Genomic DNA, 24,834 nt, shown 5'->3' on the forward strand with positions numbered 1-24,834 from the left:
GATTTGCAATGAAGCACATTGACTTTCACCAACTTTTTTTTGCTGCTTCTACAAACTAAAGCTTGTAAGAAAACAACAACAACTTTCTTTTTTTGGTGTGGAAATCTATAGGAATATCTGACTCTGCATAACTTTCCTCTTTCTGTAATCAAAGACTGGGAAAATGGTCTCCTGAACAGAAACCCACTGCTCTTGCAAAACAAGAAACTCTTTCGTCCTCAAGTATTAGAGGATAGATTTCAGAGTATGTTTCACGATATGCCTCCAAGTCATCCAATGTAATGAGGGAAGAAGAAACACTCTAATGACTTCATAAGCATATTTCCTGCTATACAGTCATGTGTGATGGTCATAAAACCTGCCTGCTATTCAGTTATTCATGCAAACATGTTATTTTTGACTGTGTTGCTCTTGATGTGTTTCAGAACAGATGAATTCATTCAAAAGACGATCCGTGAAAAGTTTGCTCACTGCACTGTGCTGACCATTGCACACCGCTTGAACACCATTATTGACAGTGACAGGATTATGGTAAGACAGTTAACTGTTTAAGTGTTTATTTTCCCCCCTCCCCCCCTAAAGAATGATAATTTTATTGACTCATTTCTTCATTTTGATCCAAAAGTAGGAAGAATTGTAAGTCGCACATCCGGCTTACCGTAGTTCACCTAGCTATTCTAGTTACTGTGATAGGCAATTCATAAAACTGTAGAAGTAATGACCTGAAAAGACTTCTTACATTGTCTGGCCCTGTGGTTTCCAACCTGCAAGGCGTGAACCTATTGCGGGTGAGGTGCAGCAACAGACCTAGGCAAATAAACTCTGCCAGCCCTAGGAGCCTGTGATGACACACCCAAGAGGCTCTGGACAGAGTCAGCTGGATTCAGTCAGGTTCATTAATTCAGTCTCGGTGGGCTGAGGGAGGCAGTCGCAGTACTTAGTGGTGTGGGATGTGTGAGGAGGAAGTGGTAGAGGTTCTGGGGCAGGAGATGTGGTGGTAGCTGCCCTGGGGCAAGGGTGGTAGTGAAGAAGTGGAACTAGACTGGTGAGGTAATAAACATGGCCAGCTTTCTAAAGCAAGGTTCCAACAGCAAAGATGAAGCACTACCAATCCAGCACCCTCTGCCATCTTTGTTCCCAGCAGAGCAAGGATGTACTCTGCCACTGCGAAATAGCCTTTCTGCCATCTTGAAATGCTTGCTGAGTATTTTTATAAAGGCAGTGTGGCCTTCCTCAGCTCTTGGAAGAGGGGCTGGTTTCTGTGCTTGAAATGATGTACACCCTGCAGTTTTGCAGTTTTCTGTGATAGGAACAGAAGCGCTTTTCATTTTCTTCACAACCAGTTAATGAAGTAAGTGATGTAGGAGGAAAACTGAGTTTGTGAGTCAAACTCAGATTTAACTGGGTTTTAAGTAGAAATTACCCTTCACTTCTCAGTGGTGCCCTTAAGAAATACTTTCTGCAACTTTTGTTTTGTAAAGATGAACCATGATTATGCTTTCCATGTTTTCTTTACTGGATGCTCAAAAACATTTTAAATTCAGTGATTGAATTATGATGGTTGCCTGAAGTACACAAAATTAAACAAGTGGATCTACTGAGGTGAGTGGCATTCTGAGGGATAGAATAGATTGTGAACTGAGTGATTATAGTTTATTTACAAAGAGAGAAACCAGCATAACTGCCATAAGTAGTCATATAATTGCATGCAATAAATAAATATTTTCCTCACTAGTGAATACCTCCCCACATGTCTAATGGATATTTTGGTGTTTTCTACAACTAAAGTGAACAAAGGATTTGTGAGGAAACAGCTGTGACCTAATTAATGGCTCTGTGTGTTTGTTAGCTATCCAAAGGGATTTCTGTGGGTTTTGGTTTGTTAGTTACCATTAACATGTTATGCACAGAATGCTCTTTCCAAGAAGGTGCTTTCTTAGTTTTACTTTTTTCTTAGTTTTACTTTTAATATCATGCAGGTATAATGAAAATTAAATATGTAGAAATTGCCCTTTTCCCCAGATTGCTCAGTATTGTTACCAACTATGTAGCTACTCCACTGCATTTTTAGGTCTTATGCATTATTCTTAACCTTATGTTGTTTGTTTAGCTACTCTAGTTTACTCTTGCCATTTCTAGTTTCCTGAAAGTTTTTTATGCTCATACGTTGTCTAATACAGTCTCTTTTTTAATACCTTCGACTAAGAGTATTCAGGAACTGATTTGCAAGAAGATGTGACTTTCAGTCTGCAGTTGTTACTAACGCTTAAATATTTTTCATCCTTTTGCATTCCTTCATTTTGAACTTCTAGAATTTTGGGGAGAAAGAGGAGGGTGAGAGACATAGGACAGAAAGAAGGAATAAACTGACATGTGATGCCTTAACAAACCTATTTTCTTGACATCCTTATTCAGTTACTCATTCTGTCTCTGCAAAAATCAGAAATATTATGGCATATTTAGAATGATCACAGTTATGACAGATGTGCTTTTGTTACACTTTTAATTACTTGGGTTATTCAGGCATGTAACTCCTACTGGGAATATAGCAGAATTTTGGAAGAATAAGACAAATGTGTGTTAAAAGTGCAAGGAGAACAAACATTCCTCTATAAGTCTTAACTATTAATGAGTGCCATTAAGAATAAAAACAGCATTTATGGAAAATTAATAAGGTACTTAAATATCACAAAAATTGAGAAGGCTCAGCTAAAGAAAGTTTTCAATGTATTTTAAAATTTGTTTAGTCAATATTGTGTTTTACTAATTTTTAAGAGTAAAAATTCACAAACTGAAGTGCATTATTCTTCCATTACCCTCTAGTATTAAACCCTCTGATCTTATTTCTCCTTTAGCTGAGACCTCTCGGTGCAGTAACGCCTTCATTTATAAGCCATCCCAAAACTCTGTTGTTTGCTATTGATAAGTTTGCTGTGCTAAGCTTGGTAGAAGATGACAGAAGAATGGAGTAGTAACAATTGTCTTTTGACAAATAATGATTAGTTACTTTTCAAACCAATTTTGACCAAACTTGATCATCCCTCTGAAGGCAATAAAACAAGGGCAAGCTTGTTCTTGAACAAGTACACATAACCCGAACATAAACTATGGTTTCCCTCTTCTCCCATTGAATTGGATTGAAAGGAACCTCAGGAGGTCTCTAGTCTAACATCATGCTGAAAACAGGGTCAGGACTAATTTCAGATCAGGTTTCTTGGAGCCTTTTCCAGCTGGGTCATGAAAACCTTGAAAGATGGAGATTCCACAGTCTCTTTGGGCAGCCTGCCCCTGTGTTTAATTACATGTCACAAAATCTTTTCCTTATATCCGATTGAAACCTCCCTTCAGTTTATGGCAATCGTTTCCTGTTTTCCCATTGTCTGTCCTGTAAGAGCCTTGCTTCTGTCTTCTAACTAACTTCCGTGGATATGGGAAGATTGCTGTTAATTCACCTGAAGCCATCTGTTCTCCAGGGTGAGCAAGCCTGTCATCATGTCCTCACAGGTCAATTGCTCCAGTCCGCTGACTGTTCTGATGACCCTGTTTCAAACTTGCTTCAGTTTACCCTCAGCTTTCTGATTCTGAGGGACAACACCGGTCACCAAACACTGAAATAAAGCAATTCTCCTGGTCTGCGCTCTTCTTGATACCCATGGCACACTGTTTGACTCCTGTTTATCTTACTGACCACCCAGATGCCACTTGCTTCTCAACACAGCTCATTGTCAGGCAGTTACACCCCAGCTGACATGGATGCAGGGGATCAGTCCATTCCAGATTCAGGATGTTGCATCTGTTGTTGTTGACTGTCATGAAGTTCATGCTGACCTACTCCTTTAGCCTGTCTAGATCTCAATAGCTTTGAATGTCAACCCTGTCTTAAGTGAATTGCCTGCAGTCTCCAATTTGATATTGTCAGCAAGCTGCTGAGTTAATTCGATTTCATTTCTGGTTAAAGCAGAACTTTCCAAAAGGAAAAGCAAACACCTTTAGGCTTAACCAAAACATTTTTAAAAAAATTAGAAACTAATTTTGAGAAAGTCATGAGAAAATGTCAAGTTGGATGAGTATTTAAATAGGAACTGAACGTGAACTGTTGCATGTCTGCTCACACCCATCATAATAACCAGTTCTATTTTAGAAGAGAAGAAAAGCCTACTGGAAGAGGAAAAAAAGGAAGAATGTTTTATTCAACTGTAGACAAATCTGGCCTCAGGAGTTGTTTTAATTCTCGTTTGTTCCATTCCCAAAACCATACCTCTGGTTTCATAATCCAGGTCACGCCTTAAGAGTATTTCCATTATATCTGTCTTTGTGATAAACACATTTTATCAGAACTTCAAACGCTTAAAATCATTGAGGGAAGAGCTGTATTGTGTAACGTGATACTCTCTAACCCAATCACCTCAATGAGTAATACTACATTGCACTTGCATGGGACCTTTCATCTGCAAATTGTAACGCTCTTTACAAACATTAATTAATTAAACTTCAAACATCTGGGTGAGATAGGGAAGTATCCATACAATCTTTGGAACCAAAGTTGGAAAGACTTGCTAAGTCAGACCATCAAATAATACTACCATAAAATTATAATCCAGCGGTTTGCAAACTCTTTTTTTAAAATTTTTTTCCTCAACCCTTCTGTGCTTCTGCAGTATCTCCTAGGACAGGAGATTCTCATTCCTTCTTCTTCATTGGTTTGAGACTCCCAAGTTGTGACTCTTTCTGTCAGGTGCTAACAGTACCTGTTTGGGGTCTTTGGCACAGGCGACCACCCTGCTGCTTGGCAGAAGGGGAGGGTGAGGTAATGCTGCAGTTGCCTCTTTGATGGCAAATCCTGGCAGAAGCTCAACTCAGGCTCACTCCACTGGCCCCTCATTCCACATGGCTTCCCCGCTGCCACAACAGCTGCTTCCCTGTCCTGTCCTAACCTTAGAGGGTGAGTACCTTCTATGTAAATTTCATTTGCAGATCACCAAACCAGGAGCAGCCTGGAGCAGCCAAGAGGCACCACTCCCAAGACTTCCAGTGGGATCTCTTAAAATCCCCATCACCCACTCATACCTCTCCTCCCTACTTCCTTCTCCAGGTGGAGAAATACTTTTTTAAAACTATTTTTTAACAAAGTGGGGAAAACAGAAGCCTACAGAAATCGAAGCTTACCCAGGGACATAGTGGATCTGCAGCAAATTAAGTAGATGCATCTGGCAAGAGCCTGATGCAGTTGTGTGCTCTCCGTGCTATGCCATAGTCTCTCTACAAGAAAGCCACAGAGCAGTCAAAACTTGCGTGTTTTCCAGTGACAAGGTTGTTTCTCCATAGAGACTTTTCATATCAGTGCAGTACTTCTTTGAAATGGAAACTCTTAGTGCAAGCAGAACTTGATCTAAGTAATTAAAAACTGTCATTCAAATAGGAAGTTTTTCATGAGGAGAATTATGGGAAGAGATTTGATTTATTTGTGGGAAAACCTGTTCTGGTTGCATTCTGAAATTACTAATATTCAGGGTAACAATACAGTGTACTTCACAGCCAGACTTGAGTTGCCTTTTGGTTATTAGAAGATGACTTCCGAGGTCTTTCTAGTAGTCTCCCTCATTCAGTTGTTCTTATTTTTTCAGATCATACATTTACTGTGGTGAACATCTGGGCCTATATCTGAAAGTAAATCAGGCACTGTATTTCATGCTCTGTAGACTTCTAGCCTCAGCAGGGCAATCAGTCCACTGAGAGTAGGTGTAAACAACTTGAAACAAAGGAGGAGACATCCAGGCAGTTGGCATGGTGTGAGAGGAGTCACCTACAGCTAGACAAAAAAAAATACACAGTGCAGCAAACAAGGTGTGAGCACTTGTCTCTCTCTAGAATTTTGGTGTCTGACCCAGTGTTGAACATTAGTATTCTTCATCGAGCTGGAGATGAGACACCTAAGACAACATGATAGGATGGCAATGCCGCCCTTCTTTAGTATGGGAATGATGGCATTCTTTCAAGAAGTGCAGAAATCTGTGCTCTATATTGTCCTCTCTTTGAGGAGGTCTGGATGCAATGCTCCCCGTTACCTGGAAGATGCCATAACCACCAGCATACACAGGGCAGTCAAGTTAAGTTAAGTTAAGTCAAGTTTCACCGAGAGAGTCGTTCACCATTGGAATGTGCTGCCCAGGGAGGTGGTGGAGTCACTGTTCCTGGAGGTGTTCAAAAAAGGATTGGATGTGGCACTTGGAGCCGTGGTTTAGTTGTCAGGAGATGCTGGGTGACAGGTTGGACTTGATGATCCTTGAGGTCTTTTCCAACCTTATTGACTCTATGACTCTATTAAGGTCAGTCTCCAACCTTGATTTTGAAGAATTTTGCAGCCAGAAATCCAAATCATGGAAGAGAAGAAGCATGAGGAAATCTGAATCTGCAGCCCAGTAAGAACCAGAGCTCTTGAACATGTGAGGGAGCAGCTCCCTTCGTGTGAGCTTTCAGTGCAGTGATTGAGCTTCAGTTGAAGATACAGACAACATAAGAAGGTAGTGGTGGTGCACTTAAGTTAGTAATATTGAGTTAAAGCCTTACCTGCTGTGGTCTTCTTTTTTTGGCTTTTTTGGCTTTCCCACCTCCTCTCCCTCCTCTTATTGAAATATCAGTACTGGAGAACTGGTTTATAGTAAATCTTAGACATTTGTTTAGGGAGGCATTGTGTAAGTCAAAAGATACAAAACTGTGCAGTCATAGTTGTAGAAGAGCTCTCTGTGAAAACTATGCGTGTCGCCATTAGTGTCAACTCTCTCATCTTCACTGTATGTATATATAAAACTGTTACTCTGGTGGAGAGCTACCTGCAGTCAGGTACAGGCCCTCAAGGGCTTAGGATGTCTAAGAGAGGTCAATTGGCAAGACCATAAATTTTCCTGGAGCCTGGAATGGTAAAATATGAAACTTTGTGAAAAGTAAAGTAATTAAGGCTACATTCACAGCTATTTTATAGTCCTTTGGAATTCTAAAGTAGGAGAACTGCAAGGGTATAAAATGGATATTTTTTTATGAAAGAGGTTTTGACTTTGTCTTAGCCCAGAATGTGGAGTGTGGTGGTTATATGTGTCCTATTTAAGTCTATTCTGTTAAAAGAATAAAAGGAAGCTTAATGAATTATAGTAGTTTGAATGAAAGCCAATTTTCAAAACTATGGATCAGGTCTCCAAAGATACTTAGGCACCTACTTCTTCAGGGAGACCCTTCAGAGTTTTTAAGCAGTTCTGCCAGATGTTGTGAGTGATTAATGTCAACCTACATACTTGGATCTTGGCTGTGTTGAAGCCCATCTGGCCAACTGATGGAAAGCAAAGGGTCTGGGAACTGTTAGGTTTCTCCTTTCGTTTGGTAACTGAAGACTTGCAGTTTCTGGAAAAGATGAGCACTTAGGCAGTGATTTTTCAGAAATTATCAGTTTTGTTTTGAATCTGAAGAAAGGCAATTTTCATCATTCCTGGATCTTCTGCAACACAGTTGATGTTTAACAAGCCATAAGGGAAAACCAGATCTTTCCATGTTTTTTCGTGGAATTCAGTTATTGATTTCAGCAGTGAACACATTGTTTTCAAATCTGAGTAATTTATGCATCTTTACCATTAAGTGAAGATATTTTGGTATTTAGGACAGATTTTGCATAAAATACTGAGCTGTGTGCTATGGTTACATATCGGAGCAAGCACTGTCAGCTGAAGCAGTGTGTCTATGACAGTTGTAAATATTACACCTGGCTCAGCTGTCTCTGAAACAAGTCAAAACCCTAATGAGTCTGAATAGGTACTACGACTGTTGATTCTCTTTGCCAGTTTTAAGCCACACCTCTGCATAACACTGTCATCTTTGAGTTCTTAAAAGCTGCTCCCATTTCAAGAGGGCTGCCCAACAAGATTTTTCTTTTGCCTAAATAAAACAACTAATTATTGAGGCAATGCTTCAGCTGGGAGCATTCAAATGAAGAGCTGGATTTGAATTACTGCAGGAAGCAAAGCCAATGTTTGATGAACCTTGATCTCTCATTCTGTCAGGCATTTGTGTGTGAATGTGTTTTCAGGACAGGACAGTTGGATCATATTTCTTTGAAGAAAGAATGGAATCCAGACTATACTAGAAATACCAACACATCTTAAATTTTTTTTCTCTCTCTCTGCCAAATAATATATTAACTTTTAAAAAGCAAATAAGCACAGGACATGCTGGTGGCTGAGGCTTTGAGCAAGAGTTTCTGATAAGGCAGAAGTGTTTGCAAGTAAGTTGAGCCACAAGTTCATTGTCATCAGAAACTGATAAAACCAAGAGACATGCCCAGTCATCTACAACAATATTCTTACCCTCTTGAAAATTATAATATCCTTGTAGCTTATCTGACTTTCTGAGACCCTCAAAAGCCTTATTAAAGAGTGGGATTTATTAGGCTGAGCTATATCTTCTGTCACTTCAGGGCCATGTTTGAGCTATTCTGCAGTCTTGATTGAGAAATGTAGCTTTAAATTTTACACAGTTATTACTGGTTGACCAAGGAAGTGTTTTGTCAGCACATACTTCTGTTGGTAAGAACTGGCATGAGGTCCCTTCTTCATCTCTAAGGGGAAGGCTGAACTTGCACTGGTCTATCAGATGTTTTGAGGTGAGGAAATTGAACAATACAAGAAATACCAACAGTGATTGGTTACCAGGCTTCTTTCTTCCAACATACAGAAGGAGTTAATATCAAGTGATTATCAGTAGTATAAGACTCATTACTACATACTAATTCATATTTTTTCCCACAACATTACAGCCAGTTTACAGTGGCATACCATCAGACAGAGAAAAAGAAGGTAGATTTTTAAGTTTCTGCAAGAAAAGTAAACTTAACTCATACATGGAGCAATTTACCAGACAGCACTGAATGCTCAAGAATAATTTCTGTTTAAAGAAATCTGTGATTTCTGGTTACAGAACAAAATGTCTGAAGTTGCATTTCTGTGAAGGAGGGGAAGGTGGGCAGGGGGTACATGTCAAATCCCAGTGGCCAGTGAGACATTTGGCATTGTTACAGCAAAGGTAAGCTCTGCTGAGGTGAAATACTTGGAAAGTCTAAAAATAATAATTCAGATTATATGGAGGTAGACACCCAAGTGTGCTCTGCTTTGCTTGTACATACAATATATGAAATTTATAGTATTTGACACTATATTTTTTTCATTACTTGTAGAATATTTTGTATAGGAACCCTGAAGGAGCCTGGGGGAATGCTTAGATTGTATGTGAAAACTTCAAACAAATAAACAAACCCGAAGTGAGGGAGGAAAAAAAGCAGGGGGAAAAATAATAGAAGAACAGCAACTTGAAAATGGTTCTTGAGTTGATTTGCAGCCTTCTCAATATGCTTATATGCCTTCAATCCAGTTTAGATAGGTTGATATTTATAAACAGTTCTTCAGAGAAGTATGTACATGTTTCTAACATGTTACCACAAGTTATGATGAGACAGAAGATGCTTGTATCTGAGCTTAATGCCAACTGGAGCGCAGGCTGTTGATTCTTTCCCACAAAGCCATGTATTGTCTTGGGTAAATATATTTTTTATAATGTGATGTAACTAGAAGCATCTCCTGAATATTTTTCTCTTCCCAGGACTTTATTGAAGATCATCTTGATGTATGCTCTCTGAGGAAAACATTGTTCAAAGTTGTACTCCTCACAGAGTTTTGAACTTTAATAATAATTTTGTTGTTTGATGATGTCTTCTCCAAGTCTAAATTAAATCAGATGTATTCCCTTGGAAATAATTTGCTTGAATTATTTTCCTTTTGAATAGGAAATAAAAACATTTATGATCAACTCTTAAATGTCCCATTTTCCCTCTGGCTTTATGGTGAAGATGAACGTGAATAGGAATACTAGTCATTCCTCAATAATAATTGAAATCAATTCCCATGCCCCCCCTCCTCTGTTGCTGAACACTTCCAACCTTGTACTGTTTTTTTTCTTCAGAATGTTTTATAACTATTGTTCTCTTGGTTTGTCTGCTCTTCTTGCTGAAAGTTAGAAAATGCAGGATTTAAAACCTTCTCTCTTGAGTCTATGGATAGCCGTAAGTGCATGGTATTTGTTACAGTGTTTTTAAGAATCTGCGTTCTTTCTGTGCATAATTAAACTTTTTACTTAACATTAATCCACAAAGAATATTTTAAATTTACTTACAAAATGAATGTTTGCTTTTCCAAAGTCCTGTGCACTAGAACAATATTGATTGGTTGCAGAAATCATCAGGGAGAAAAGGTGCTGTCCTACTTCGACTGCCCAAGTCTCTGCTACAAGCTAGACTATCTTGATGTAATATCCTTGTCATTCATTGTCTCAATTCTCCCTTCCCTTACTGAAATGGATCTCTGATTTCTCTTTCACCATTTTATGTTTTCCTTTTTGTCTTCCCTCCTGTGCTTTTTTCATGCTTAATATATTAGATAAGAGGCTAAGGAGTAGAAATATTACAAAGTTTATGGACTTGGGGGGCACAGGCAGGGACAACCTAGGCAAAGTTGAGGTAGGTACCCTTATAAGGTACAGATGAGGTGAAATGCACAACTATTTTGTAGTTTCCAAATGTTATACAAATACAGTTTAATGGGTTTTTGGCATAGGCAAATAGTCCCATGCTAGCTTGACTTAATGCTCCATTTTCATGTTTTAGTAGCTATTAAGTTGCTAATGCTCTGTTTTCATGTTTGCCTTTGTAAGACAGTCAAATTCAGATACTATTTTTCTGTTTCTCTGTCCTTCCCTGCTATGTTTTTAATCTCTTTCGCTTTATGTCAAATAAAGTGCTGTTCAAAACTATGTTGCCCTCAACCCAACATGCTGCTTATCCTTTTGAATAAGTCACAACTGACCCCATTTCAGCCAGAATAAGGTATTGGGTGGAGTGGAATTAGGTGGCATGAGAGGATTTTATCTAAGAGTCTAGAATTTTAACCCTGTTTGAGCTAAGGTGTCTGAATAGAGCTACTTCAGTAAGGCTAGTTTGAAACTGGTCTTTGTTTATAGCTATTCACCTTTTACAAGGACATGAGCAATTCCATTGAATGAAAATTTCCCTGTGGGCCATCTTTTGCATGATCACCAGTAGCCAATTTTTTGTAAATTTTGTGCTGTTGGAGTTACTGTTGCACTTGAGAAAAACCTGTTGAACTCATAAGGATGTGACTACAGAACAGGTAAGGACAGTGCAGACACAGTAAAAGAAGGTAACCAGTGCAAGACCATGGAGAATCCAGCCCTGGTTTACAAATGGTTACTTTGGGTTTATGTAGCTTTTATGGTGATTGGTTTTATTTTACTCTGGACTGTCTGGGTGTTTTGTAGGCAGTTGACTCTCACAGAATGATTATCAGTCCTTATTTGGTATATTTTGCAAAGAGTCAGATTGAGGAGCTGAAAAGTGGAATGATTTGTCCAAAATACCCTTTCAATATCCATGTTGAAGTCTATAATGAAAGCCCAGTCTGATTCAGAGTCCTGTGCTCCTGCATGTGTCTTCCATAATCACCCTGCCAATCTGATTTCACCAGCTATGAGCTTCTCTGGCTTTTCTGCATCAAGTTTCACTGGTACAACTACCTTGGAATGCATCTGGGTATGATTTGGTCATACTGCGTGGTGATAAGTGTTGCATGCAAGTTGATCAGAAAATATGTGGCTGGTAAACACCAGATTCCACCTTTCCTGAATGATTACCTGGGTTTTTGAAGTCCTAATGATTTTAATTTGGCTTGGAGTCAGTGAGTAAGAGTATGCAAAGCCTTAGCCAAAGTACCTATTTATTTATTTAAATTTTATCAGCATGTATTTCTTCAAAGAAGAGTACCTATCTCTTTGTCTAAGCGCTTTTTAATAAATGTATACATATATAAACGCATAACTACCAAGTAAATCAGATTAAATTTTCCCCATTGTCTCATAGATGACAGCAGTTAGTAGAAACAGTGTTTTGCCTTGTTGAATGGGGTTTATAGTAGTATTTCTACAAGTCAGGAATACTCTGTCTGTTCAGTTTTGTTCTTTATTTGTCATTTCGAGTTCTTAGAAAAAGTATCAGGGCTTGTTTTCCCTGTGTTTGTTCTGTTGATTTTCATAACACAAGTTTAGTTTTATTCCCCAAGAAAAGGTATGAATAAGTTAAGAATTTGTTTAAATGGTGAATGATATTTTTCATGGCAAAACCCACTTTATCTATTCATCTTTTGGACTGGGCTGTTTAAAACTTGTCAAGGAAGAATAAATCCCGCCCCCCCCCCCCAGGTTCTCTGGGGGAGAAAGATTGTCTATGTTTCTGAGTGTTTCAGATGTTAAATGCTAAAATTTGAGTACTGCATTAATATAAATTTGAAAAACAAAACAAACCCAACCCACAAACCAGAAAAACACAACAACAACCAAACAATTAAAAAAAAAGACCCAAACACGGAAACCCCAAACTAACTTTACTTTTCTATTGTGGGTCTTTAACTTGTGAGAGACACATTTAATGAAGATGCATTTTGGATTTCTTTCTGAAGGAGTGGTTATGCTGAAAAATTCATGGCACCAGAGCTTTTCTATGCTGTGGCACTCCATTTTTACTTTCATGTAGAACTCTATGTAATAAATGAATTTGTTGCATTTTTAATCAAGCTGTCCTTAACGGTGACATAATGTTGTATATAAAATACTTTTATTGTATTTGTAATTAATCCTTAGATTGAATGGGATAGGACTAAGCACACTGAAAAACCAACATGTGCACAAGTATGCCTTTGCAGGTGATACACTGCATCTGTTGTATATTAAACTGCTATGTATTTTGTGCTATGCAACGTTACTAATATTTTAACATTTTTTCATGAACACTTCTTTAGCTGTTCACCAAACAGTACTGGAAATTGCTTTCAAAGGAAAACCATCATATAAGCTGGGTGTTCTAAGATGGTACTAGCTTTTGAAAATGGCGAATAACCTCTTGTAGGTTTCTGTGCATACAGTTTATAAAATCAGATGTAATTATGCTGCTGTTGTTGCCTGAGTTATTTTCCATTCAAATGCCATATAGTTAATTGAAGCGGAAGTGAAGGAGTCGGGGCCTTTCCCGTTGTGCTGGGTCCCTGGTGTCAAACAAGTTGGCAACGAACTTGGCAATGTATAATTTTCACACCCATGCAGGTAAAGAGATCAGTTCAGCTGTCCTAATGCACTGTGGGTTTTGTCATGGAGTGGTCCAGGCCACTTGGAGATCTGCTGAAGTCTTGGTCATCTGGATGTATTGCTTTAAGGAGCTGCACATGCAGAATGCACATTTGATATCTTCCTCACAGGACTTCGAATTAGTCTCAAAGCTTCTAGGAGTTTTTTCTTTCAAACAAGAGTTTGCAATCTATTGTTGTTATTTTGGAAGTTGTCCTCATACTACCTGAAATCAACAGCTCCAGTTTGGGGTTTTAAGATATTTTTTTTTTTCTTGTAAGTATGTACACCACCACTATGGCTAGGGTTGTGAGTCCCTGAAGTCCCTCTGTTGGGGCAATATCCTTTTCAATAGTATGCCATGTGTATTCAGTTTTTTATGTAAGAGCAAAAAATTTTCTGAATTGCTTTATTTTCTCACAGAAATTCTTTCTCTTTTTTTTTTTTTACCTCGCTGCTGCTACACATGGACTAATGTACTGAGCTTGTAGACTATTACCCAAATCTCTTTCTTGAGTCAATACCATTAATTTACAAGCCAGTTAAGTATTTGAGTGCATTGCATTTGTCAATATTGACTTTCTCCCTGCTATTGTGTTTCTCATTCTTTTAGATTAGTTAGGGGTATCTGAATCTCCTCTGCTCAAGACTTGCCTGCACATTTTTGTGTCATTTGCACGTTTGTCACTTTTCTGATAACTCCTTTTCTGATGACTAACGCATACGTAGCTACCACGTATGCCAGAATAATGTGGTTCCCACTAGTTCCTACCTGCTCCCTTCCCCAAAGAAGACTGCACTGTTTATTTCTAATCTCTGTTTTCTGTCTAGGTTCTTGAAAAAAAATTGTCTCTTGCAGTGCAGCTGTTTAGTTATACCAGATACCTTTCTGGAAGAGCATGTGAACCATTTTTCCTGTAGTTTTCTTCTAGTGCATTAATAATTATATCAGATTTGTGAGATACAATTTATTTTTTGCTAAAACTGTGGAGAACAAATTCTGCTTGTGACCTGTGTGTCTTCTCCTTGTGTTTTAATGATTGTTTTAACTAAATTGCTGTCTTATCTCCGACATTATATATATATATACTTGTCTAAAATTTCCCTGAATGAATCCCATAAGACTTTTCAAGATGAAGTGCAAGTACTTGCTACTGTGCTGTTCTTAAATAGTTATTAGTATGAGAATATCTTCTTGGAGGTTGAATCAGCTTATTCTTAATTTTGTGTTCTTATTTTTTACTGTATATATCCATAGTGCCTTACTGACTTAATGCCTTTTTAATTTCTCAATTGTTTTTACCTTTTCCCTATCTCTCTTTTGGGAACCTATGTCTCTGGTAGCATCTCATCTTTCCTTTTTTTTTTATGTAGAAAGAACAGGTTCAGAGTAAGTACCTTTGTAATACATATTTGGCAAGAACTCATGCAAGAAACTGTTTATCTTTTCAGCAACACCTTCAGTTTCCTTAATTACATCTTCATCTCCTGTAATCCAAAAGACCTACTTACTCTTCTTTAACCATCTTGGTGGTTATTGCGTGGTTTTCTTTACCCACAGCTGTTTACTTCAGAGACCATTTTAGGCCTCTTTGTTTCTTTCTTACACAATGAATCTTATAATTGCTTTGTTGGCTTCACACACATTGTATTTCCATATTTTGCATAACCTTGCACTGAATTCCTATAGGTGGAATAGCTGTAGGGCACCCTAAAATTGTACAACAGGTCTATAAACTGGAAAAGTGCTATGCTAGTTTGAAGAAGACGTATTTCATTTTCAGGATACTAAAATAATTTTAGCACTTGAAGTGCATGCATCCCCACCCCCCTTTTTGCTTGTAGTGTCTAACATTTGTTTTTTAATTTCTTATGTTAATATGTTGGGGTTTGCTGTTTTAATAGGTTTTAGATGCAGGAAGACTGAAAGAGTATGGTGAACCGTATATTTTGCTGCAAGAACAAGATGGCTTGTTTTACAAAATGGTGCAACAAGTGGGCAAGACTGAAGCAGCTTCTCTGATGGAGACAGCAAAACGGGTAATTTGAGAAGAACGGATAATTAAGTTTGTGTCTGCTGTTTGTTTAATCTCAAGTTAGCATATTCAGTGTTACAGTCAGCCTTCTGCTGAAGAATCTGTCGGCTTTGCAAGGCAAAGCACGTTTCAGTGCCCTATTTTTTTTTTTGGTGGGTTATACACAGACTTCCAAATGCTAAGTGTATTTATACACCCTAAATTGAAAGACTGTTTGCTTTTCTGCATGTACACAAAACAGTAAGTGTAAATGCATAGCAGAGTTCAGCATTTATCTGTTATTTCTATATTTTTAAAGGGCCCATTGTGAGGTTCTGTACCTGTGTTGTGGTCTCTGGGGATGTGATCAGACATTTTTTTTTGTGCGTTCTCTTACCTCCTTCTTACACCCTTGCTCTGTTCTCACATAGGATGAGCAGGGCTCAGTTAAGAAACGGCTGTTGAATGTTTTGTTGCCTCCTTCTTCCCTAAAAGGCTGTGTGCCTGGTTTACTGCTTACTGTTCAAATTCTACTCTGAGTACAGAATTATTAATGCAATTGTGAGCATTCCTCTGGCAATCAAAGTGTTTAAGAAACATCAATGGATTAATTTTCATAATATGCCTCTGAAGTGAGGATATATCATCTACACTTTTCAGATGGAAAGCTGAAGCACAGATAAGAAGATTAAAAAATAATAATAATGACCTGTGATTGAGGAACTTATCTTGACTAGTTTTTGGCTCGATTTCTTTTTTTCTTGATAATTTACCACACAGGATGTCCAGAACAAGATTTTCTTTCTGTCAGTGCCAATGAAGTTTCAGCACTGCTTCTGCTGAGACTGGCAGCACTGAGTTTGGCAGCAATTCACTTCATAGTCATGTAACTTTACTTTCATAATGCAAGTAAGGCAGTGATATTAGGCACATAGCAACCTAAGAGAGCCTTTCCAAGACAAGGCTCAAAGGTCTTATCTCAAACATTGAAATTTTCCTCTCCTCATGTTGCTGGATATGTGGATCAGAGCTGTTTCCAGGGAAACAGGAGACCAATAGATGGGAAGCACCACCCAAAAGACAGGAAACAACATGGCAGGTGCCTGGCTATTTCCTAGTAAAAATAGATAAATTTCCAGAAAGTTAGAAAAAAGATTGAAAAATTGTACTGTCATGGAAGCTGCATACTCATGTCAGGAGGCTATTTTAATAGATTTTTTCTGTAATTGGCAATGAGATTTCTGTGTCCATTCATATTCTTAGGATTTTTTTAGACCTGCTGAAACATTTTGTTGTTTTTTAAAGAATTTTTCAAGTGAAACTTTGGTGCTAAGAGCATACACTATAAATTAATGTCTGGTACTGATGGCATAACTGAGGAACCAGCTCTGTCCTTAAGTAGACTATGTTATGAGTCCTACCATCCTTCTCCATGTCTGCAGTGTAATTTCTTATATTTATTGCTAGAAAGGAATGGGTTATCCTTGGGTTTTTTGTGGCCTAAGTATGACAGTCTATAGGTTACAAAAATTGTGTTTTAAAAGACGGCTTCAAATTCACATTACAAGATTCTGTCTGTAAAGTGAAGGCAAGTTTTCTGTGGCTTGATTCTTGGAATGACAAGAGGTGAGCCTGTCCAGCTGTCTGATTCAGCCGTGTCATGCTGTCTCTCCTTCCTTCTCTGCAGCCCTTCCCAATAGCATAATTGCGTTCAAAGGTAATTCAAAATACATAAAAATAATTGCCTGGTGTTACTGGCCCATATAGTCATCTGTAGTTACCACATCACTGTTACATGATTTTGTACAGGAAGGGAAGAGACTACACTGAAATATGGTTTGATGAAAAAGTTTGCAAACTCCCAGGCTAGAAGGCAGATACAAGCTTTAGCATCTGCCGAGAATGGAAAGCATGGTGCTTATCCACACTCAGCCCAAAAATAGGAGAATCCAGAAACTATATCTCCAGTCAGCAGCTACCCAGAAGCACAATTGCAGTTCTAGAAAGTTTGAAGGACTTGGACATTAGTTCAAGGTTTTTATTATTGCTATCCCTTGTGCTTCATGCATACTTTCAGGGAAGTTGCTTAGTCAGAAAAGCTGATTCAAATGGCTTTTCCTTTTACACTAGTAAGTCTGTCACATGTATTGCTGCTGGTCTCATACATTCCTACTGTGGTTACTAAGAACTGTTTTTATGAAGAACAGCTTTTTGTCTGTTGTTGAAAAACAGCATGCTGCACATAAAAAAAAAATGGTAACATGACATATATACATACTTTTCAGAAGGCACTACAGTGGGTTGCTAAGTAAAATGGTTTGGAATGTGGCCATGCTTTGGCAATGACCATTTGATTTATTGCGTTCTGGACCTGAATCTTGTGCAGAACAAACTCATGCCAAGAGCTTCTTTCAGTAAAGTGGAACTTCAAATGCCTTTTCTGGAACAGTAGGGGCTCTGCATATATCCTTTAAGTGCAAATGAAGAGGGACTACATATCTTAAATTAGACGACTAACTTGGACATCTCTGAAGCAGCCTAATTTTCAAGAACATATTGGGGGCATCTTAGCTAAGCTTTACAAGGTAAAGCTCTTGCTGGAGCCTTAGATAGAGCTTCTGAATTGATCCAAGGCTGCTATTTGTGTGTCTCTCTTACTCACTCAGTATCACCATTTTTTTGTGCAAATGTAAAAAAAAAAAACCCAAACCTGACAAAACAAACCCCAACAACAAAAGAACACCACCAAGCCAATGCAGGCAAAACTCAAACTGGAGCCCACTGAGTATGTATTAACTAGCCTGTGAGTCTGACTGCAGTAGGGTTGGCATGGTGAGACTGTGTTTTTTATCTTTGTTTAGTTTGCAAGAAGCTATTAGTTGAAAATCCTACAGGAAAGTAAGAAATAGTCTTCAAACAGTTAAATGAGGGAGGGACATAGGGTGTGGGGGGAAGTGTTCATTTATTCAGATGAACAACAGTTGGTGTGTTCTCCATGCCCTTGGCAGCATTTAGAGAGGCTTTTCCATGAGCTTTGGTGGCATCAGAAAAGGACTGGTTTTCTGTCAATCAATTTTGGAGTACTTTGAGGGAAAAATAAATAAGAGTTGTTTTATTTTAAAGCTATGACAGATGTGTCAATATTCAAATACTAGGTGTTATCTCACTTCAGTGATTACTTTTAAAAAGGTTGCAGCTCTGTTGGCAGTGGAAGAAACTTATATAAAGACTTGGGCAATCTTGAGGGATTGGGCTCAGGGGAAGAATTGCAATGAGACAGTTGAAAAGCAGCTGCCATTTCATTGCGTCTCTAGTAATGTGCCAAGGTTTTCTATTAACTTTCCATTAAAAAAAAAAGAAGTCACATTCAAAAGCTGCGTTAAAAGTATGCCAAAGTTTTATGTTTTAAACCAGGCACGAGATGGGAATACACAACTAGCGCTGTCATCTCTGCAAGCCTGTGTGTGAGCAAGCACCTGATTAACTTTTTCTGTGTTGTATCTGATCATGCCCGGTTACTGAGGAATGTCTCTTAAGAAGACTTCCAAATCTTTTGTTGATTCAAATCAGGCCTTAATATTCTTTGAAGCTTCTATAAGATGCACATATCCTGCGCTAGCCCGTGTGCACAAAAGACGACAGTGGTATTTACAGGAATGTTTTTATGGAAGGATGCTTTCTTTTTTACCCCCCGTGCCTCATACATGTGTTCATACATATGAGAAGGACATTATTATCAAACAAGCTGAACTTTGTTGACAGCACTCTCCGATATAAATTGGAGAAATGTTCCATAAGCTGTAGTCAAAGCAGTCTGACTATGAGACCTGACTCGTGACACATGTCAGCTTCAGAAAGATAGTGTATTTTCTGTTTTTAAAGACTCAAACAAAACTTTTCACATTCTTCTTTGGAAAAAAAAATGCATTTGAAGTCCTTTTTCAACCCAAACACATTTTTAGATAAGAGCACACAAGTCTTGACATTATTTCATTTTGTTATGCGCATCTGTCAAGGAACAGAGATATGATACAGCAACTAAAAACTGATGATTGTGGAACAGTGAAACTTGACAGCATTTCATTTCCTTTATGTTCTGATTATACATTTATCAGGAAACCTGTATCTCTTCTAGCTGAGCTAGAAATTGGTAGAATTCAGGAACTCAAAGGCTTGGCAAAGAACTGTCCTATTATTTGGTATCATCTTACATTTTAGAGAAGTTGCTTGGTTGAGTCATTGTTAAAGCTTTTGCTTCTTCTTTCATTATTGTCATTCACTATCCAGAGATCACATTTCTATAGGCCCTATAACTGCTCTGCAGCACAAATTAAATGCTGGGATATTTCATACATATACCTCGAAGTTTCAATGGTTGTCAATCATGGTTTGTAAAATATAGGGATTACAACCTGATATTAACATCCAAATCCATTGTGTTCATTTTATGTGTGAAAATGAGAAACCCTTGTGCAGACACAAGATTTCACAGCTTCTTTGTCATCCTGTTTTTAATTTATATCCATGTTTTGAGCTAGTAAAATGATTTTACTTATCAGTTTAATGTTGTTACAAAAAGTATCTATTTATCTGAATTACCAGGATTTGAGTGGATCTACAGGTTGTGTAGTATTTTTCTCACACTTTGTTATAATGTAAGATCATATAGCAATTTTACTAATTTTACAGGAGACACACGTTTACTGAATGCCACCAGCCTGGACTTTCTGTCAGGATTCCTTAAGGACATGTATTTATCTCTACTCTGTTTATCTCCAGAAATTTAATTTGAAACCAAAAGGTGTTTGAAGCATAATTACTCACAGAATCTGTTTGTTTTTTTCCTAGGTGTACTTCAGTAAGAATTACCCAGAAGTTGTTCAGAATGGTCAACTTGCCACAGACTCCTCCTTGGATCCTTCCTCAGGGTTATGCATAACTGAAACTGCACTGTGATTCCTAATAACCTTAACTGTTTTCCATAGACTGGAAACCTGAGATCATCCAAACTGGGTGACAATGTTTGCAAGTGTCAATGGAGGAGGAAAGGGAGGGGGGTGATTCTTTGCACTGGATGTCCTTCCTATTTAAATACTGAGAAGAAAAATTTTACTATCCCTCTTTTCTTTAATTTCAGTGCAATATGTTTTCTCTTCCAACTAATTATGTTTGTGTTGCCAAGGAATTAGACAGACTCGGCTTTTATTTGAAAGTTATGTGTTAGAGATCTCTTATTTAAGCGGGTGCAGGACACCTAACAGGCTTAGAATGTATTTGGAGCTTATTAAAAAACAAGTGTCCTTTTTCTCTTTTGCAAATACTTTCAGAGCAACCAAACCAAATTTTTTTTTCATTGTCATTTTAGCACAACAGCTGTGACTAAACAGTGGGTTTGGTAATGTACAACATGGTCATCTAATGCAACTGTGTTTCTACCTGTCATGAGCAACTATGTGGGTTTGGAGGGGAAAAAAAAAAGATCGAACAAGCCAAAAATACTTTTTGATAGCAAAAATTACAATATACTGTGGGGTTTTTTTGATAGTTCAAATAATGCTGTTCAAGATGAATGTAGATACTCATTTTATTTTGCTAAAATCGAAATGCTGAAAAATCAATCTCAATCTTCTATATTGTAGAAGAAAATTACCATATTTGCACTGAAGAAGTATTTAAATAATTTAACATACATTCCTCTGCTTTTTTTTTTATCCAGGTTATCAAAGAAAAAAAGGTATTAAAATAACTTGAGGAAATGTTTGAATGACATGTCATTATACCTAAATGCTGTCTAGTACAAAGTTATCTTCAACACAACACATTGAAATGTATACATTATTTGCATTTACTGTGCCTTAATATTTGTGCCTTCAAGCCAAAGCTGTAACTGCAGGGTACACAACAAATTAATTAAATATATGTGTTTTTTAAAAAATAAATGTAACCTTAGTATGTTTAAAGTTTTGCATTAGGGGTTCTGTTGAACTCAAGCTGTTTGAAGTTACCATCCTACCAGAATAGGTAGGAAAGTACAACCTGTAGTTTTTGAATGGCAGTTCCTGATAGTTGGAAGGTTGCAGTGAGAGGGGGAGGTTTGGTATTCATGAGTTATGTCCTGATTCAGCAAAGCACTTTAACTCAAAGGCACTGTTTCTGTGTTTAAAAAAAAAGCAAGTGCTGTGCTGCTTTAGATTTTTTTTCCTTGTGTAGTGAGATACCTACTCTTCGAAGCCCAGTAGAAAATAAATCTATTCATTTTACTGTTTAAAGGGCACAGAAGAGATTAAAAGTCAGTGGATGTCTTCAGGACAAGGAAAATATTGTGCTTTTCAGAAAGTACTGAAGATGCTTGCTATTACCATTGTAAGACAAATGTTATTTACCCAGTGGTCTAAACTTAAGGCGAACACAAATGCTTCTCGTTTCAAGCAGTTCTACCAGCAAATAACTGATTCAAATACTAAGTTACTGTCGTCTTGTCAAAAAGTAAATTGAGGCCAAAGCTTGTGCCTCAGCACCAAGGTTCTTCTGGAAGGATTTTATCCTGCTCCAGAGTCAGCCCAGTGGTGAGAGGCAGAATTCTCTTTCCCCTTTTGATGAGATTTGCTGTCATGTTGTGAGGTGACAGGAGAAAGAGCATGGTCTCTTACTACCTGCAGTGCGAGTAGCTAGCTTCCCCTAGTGAGTGGGAGACAGGAAACAAACATCAGGCATCTGGTTTTGCTGGTAACATCCTCTTCTGTCATTATCAGAAAGTTACAAAATGAAATGTTTTTGTCCCTGGCAGATTCTGATGCTACTTCTGCAACATGTAGCACCTTACACTATAACAAATCCTGCTGAGAGCAGTGAAATTGAACTTCATGCAGTGATGTACAGCATGAGGCATGTACTACATTTGGTGCTAAATAGCAGATGGTCAGGGACAGCTACCTAGCCCCAAAGCCATGTGGCATGAATTGGCTGGTGTAAGCAGTGCTCATGGCTGGTCCTTAGAGTGCACCAGGTGCATGCACCTTTCAGTATCATTTGGCCCTTGGTCTTCTCTGGGATTATGCAGTTCACTTACGGACCTAGCACACAGTTATCATCTAGTGTGTTTTGTTGTGGCTTCCTTTTCAGTTCAAATTGTCTGAAGTAAGGATGGGGCAATTCTGCAGCTCAGTAGAGTGGTGTTTGTGTTGCAGAGGTCTGAGAAGATGGAGAGAAGGGTTTTGAGTGTGTAAAGTCACATGGGATAATACTGAGGGACTGCATAGCATGAAGAAAATTCAGCCTTGCATGGTCTTGTGTGTAACTGCCTTTTTTGGATGGGATCCATGGTGTGAATCACATCTGAACTCTGCTTAGGCTTCATCATGGAGAGACGTGGCTGGAGTGGTCCAAAACAGAGCTAGGATGAGCTGACCAATAAGGCAGTGTAAACAATGGAGTCTGGTGCTGGAGCTCATTTGTTTACCTTTTTTATTGAGCTGTGTTGACATATCAGGAGTCTAACTGTGTGTTACAATAGTGAGTTTATTTCTAAATAGTTACCTCTTTTAAGAGAGTAAGTATGATACCTAATATACATCGAGACTTCAAGTCCTCCAGAGAACAGTACGTTCTCCTGGCCATATGCATTGAGTTTACTTTTTTTTATCAGAACCACAGAGATATGCATGCGTAAACCAAGGGTATAATTACAGTTTTAGTTCATTTCAGCTCTGAAATGAATCTATGGTAAGTTATATTTCAGAGCAAAGCTCCAAAACGCTGGCTGCAGCAAACTCACTGGTATGAGACCCTGACAGATCTAGCTATCAGTCTATAAGCTAGAATTAATTTGATTCTGTAGCTTTTTGAATGCGCACAAAAATGTTAGGTATCTCTTAAAATGCTGATTCTGCTTCTTCATGTTTTGGCAGGACATTGCAAGCTGTAGGTATCAAATCTCAATGTATGAGGAAAAAAAAAAAGGTTTTACACCTGAAACCTATTAATTGCTGAGTAGAACAACTGATAACTTGTCATTCATTCCTGTCATTGGCATTATATCGTCTTCTTAGCTTAACAAAAATATTGTAGTCGGAAAATTTTGGTTTAGATTTTTCTGTTGGTTTCGTTGTCGATAGTTGTGTTGTTTAGATGACTGTTGGTTAAGATTGACTGACTCGTTTCATTTCAGATTAGTAAAAAAAGTTCAGTGTACCTGAAGAGCAAAACTCAAATGAGGGATGAGAAAGGCCTTCCTGTGGTAAAGTCTTGGTCTGTTAAATGGACAAATTGTCTGTCTGGCAATGTGTTTTATGTTTCCTCTTAAAGAAAAGTTAAAATAGCTCTAAACTTCCATTTTGCAAGTGTTCACACCTCCTTTGGAAATAGTAAAGCTGTTTACTATAAGATACATTCCTTTCTGGGATCCTGGAAAAAGAACTCAGTCTTCTGAGTTATTCAAGCCTTTAAAATATTTCTTCGCCATGAGGTGCCTTAAAGTATTCCAGAGTCTTATTTCTAATAGAGATAATTTTATACAGTAATACTGATAACCATCCGTTACAGAACTCTTGTTTGTTTGTTGTAAAAGACTAGAGCAGCCTCTACTTCTGATCTCAAGAATTGTTGTCCAGACATTCATTTTGGTCTATCTTTACTCCACCTCTCCTCAAAAGACCACTGAGAGAGTCAAAGACACCACAGTTCTCAAGGATAGATTGTCTCTTGTCTTGCTTATTTCAAGGGCAAAACTCTTTATTGAGAAGGAACCAGAGCTCATTTTTCAGACAGGCGTAGTCTTCTTCAATCTGACCTCTGGAAGAGGGAGACACTTCTTCTGAACAACATCAGTGATGCTGCTTGCTTGAGTGATGTTCATGATTTGTTTTAACCTTCCCAATAAATGTTTAAAATGAGACTGGGAAAAAAAAAAGTCTGAAGGGGACAAAAGATCCAAATGTTCTAGACACTTTCCTGAAAATGCTGCTGTTGGCATTAATCTGACCCTTCGAAAATATCTGACTTCAAAGTTTGCCCCTCTTTGGGTGGAGGAGAAAGAGTCAAAATCACTGATTTCCTGGGATGGTGATGAGCATCTGACACTTTGGCAGAAGAATGTGGCTTTCTGTATATGTTTTACATAGTGTAACAGCACACTGCTTTTTCATCAGTTTAACTCTGGGTTTGTTTTGTGTTTTGCATTTGTATAATAATTTGGTTTTGGTATTGCCGTGGAGCGATTTCTCTTGTTGACGTTCACATGACCACTTCTGTTATACAATAAAAGGTGTTTCTCAGAAGTGTGCAGAAGCCTATCGTCATTGCAGATGTGAGATTGAAGGCTGAAGTGCTGGGCTGAGCTAAGTCAGGTCATGCCTGAAATTTCACAGTATCACAGTATCACTTAGGTTGGAAAGGACCTCGAGGATCATCGAGTCCAACCTATCAACACAGACCCCATGACTAGACCATGGCACCAAGTGCCACGTCCAATCCCCTTTTGAATGCCTCCAGGGACAGTGACTCAACCACCTCCCTGGGCAACCCGTTCCAATGACGAATGACTCACTCGGTGAAGAACTTTCTCCTCACCTCGAGTCTAAACCTCCCCTGGCACAGCTTG

At 38.2% G+C, this 24,834-nt stretch overlaps 1 protein-coding gene across 2 annotated transcripts in view; it reads left to right on the forward strand.

The window, feature by feature from the left end:
- Positions 1–24,511, forward strand: part of ABCC4 (ATP binding cassette subfamily C member 4 (PEL blood group)) — a 165,355-nt gene extending 140,844 nt beyond the window's left edge. For both annotated transcript variants that reach the window (XM_068169145.1, XM_068169221.1), the window contains exons 29-31: positions 426–531; positions 15,127–15,261; positions 20,085–24,511. In XM_068169145.1, coding sequence (XP_068025246.1) covers positions 426–531; positions 15,127–15,261; positions 20,085–20,192 — 349 coding nt within the window. In that variant the 3' untranslated portion in view covers positions 20,193–24,511. The remainder of the gene's footprint in view (positions 1–425; positions 532–15,126; positions 15,262–20,084) is intronic.
- Positions 24,512–24,834: the final 323 nt, after the last annotated feature.

This window comes from Melanerpes formicivorus, unplaced genomic scaffold (assembly GCF_026170545.1).
Source record: "Melanerpes formicivorus ecotype bairdi unplaced genomic scaffold, bMelFor1.0.p_v2 SCAF_1, whole genome shotgun sequence".
Taxonomy (NCBI): Eukaryota; Metazoa; Chordata; class Aves; order Piciformes; family Picidae; genus Melanerpes; species Melanerpes formicivorus.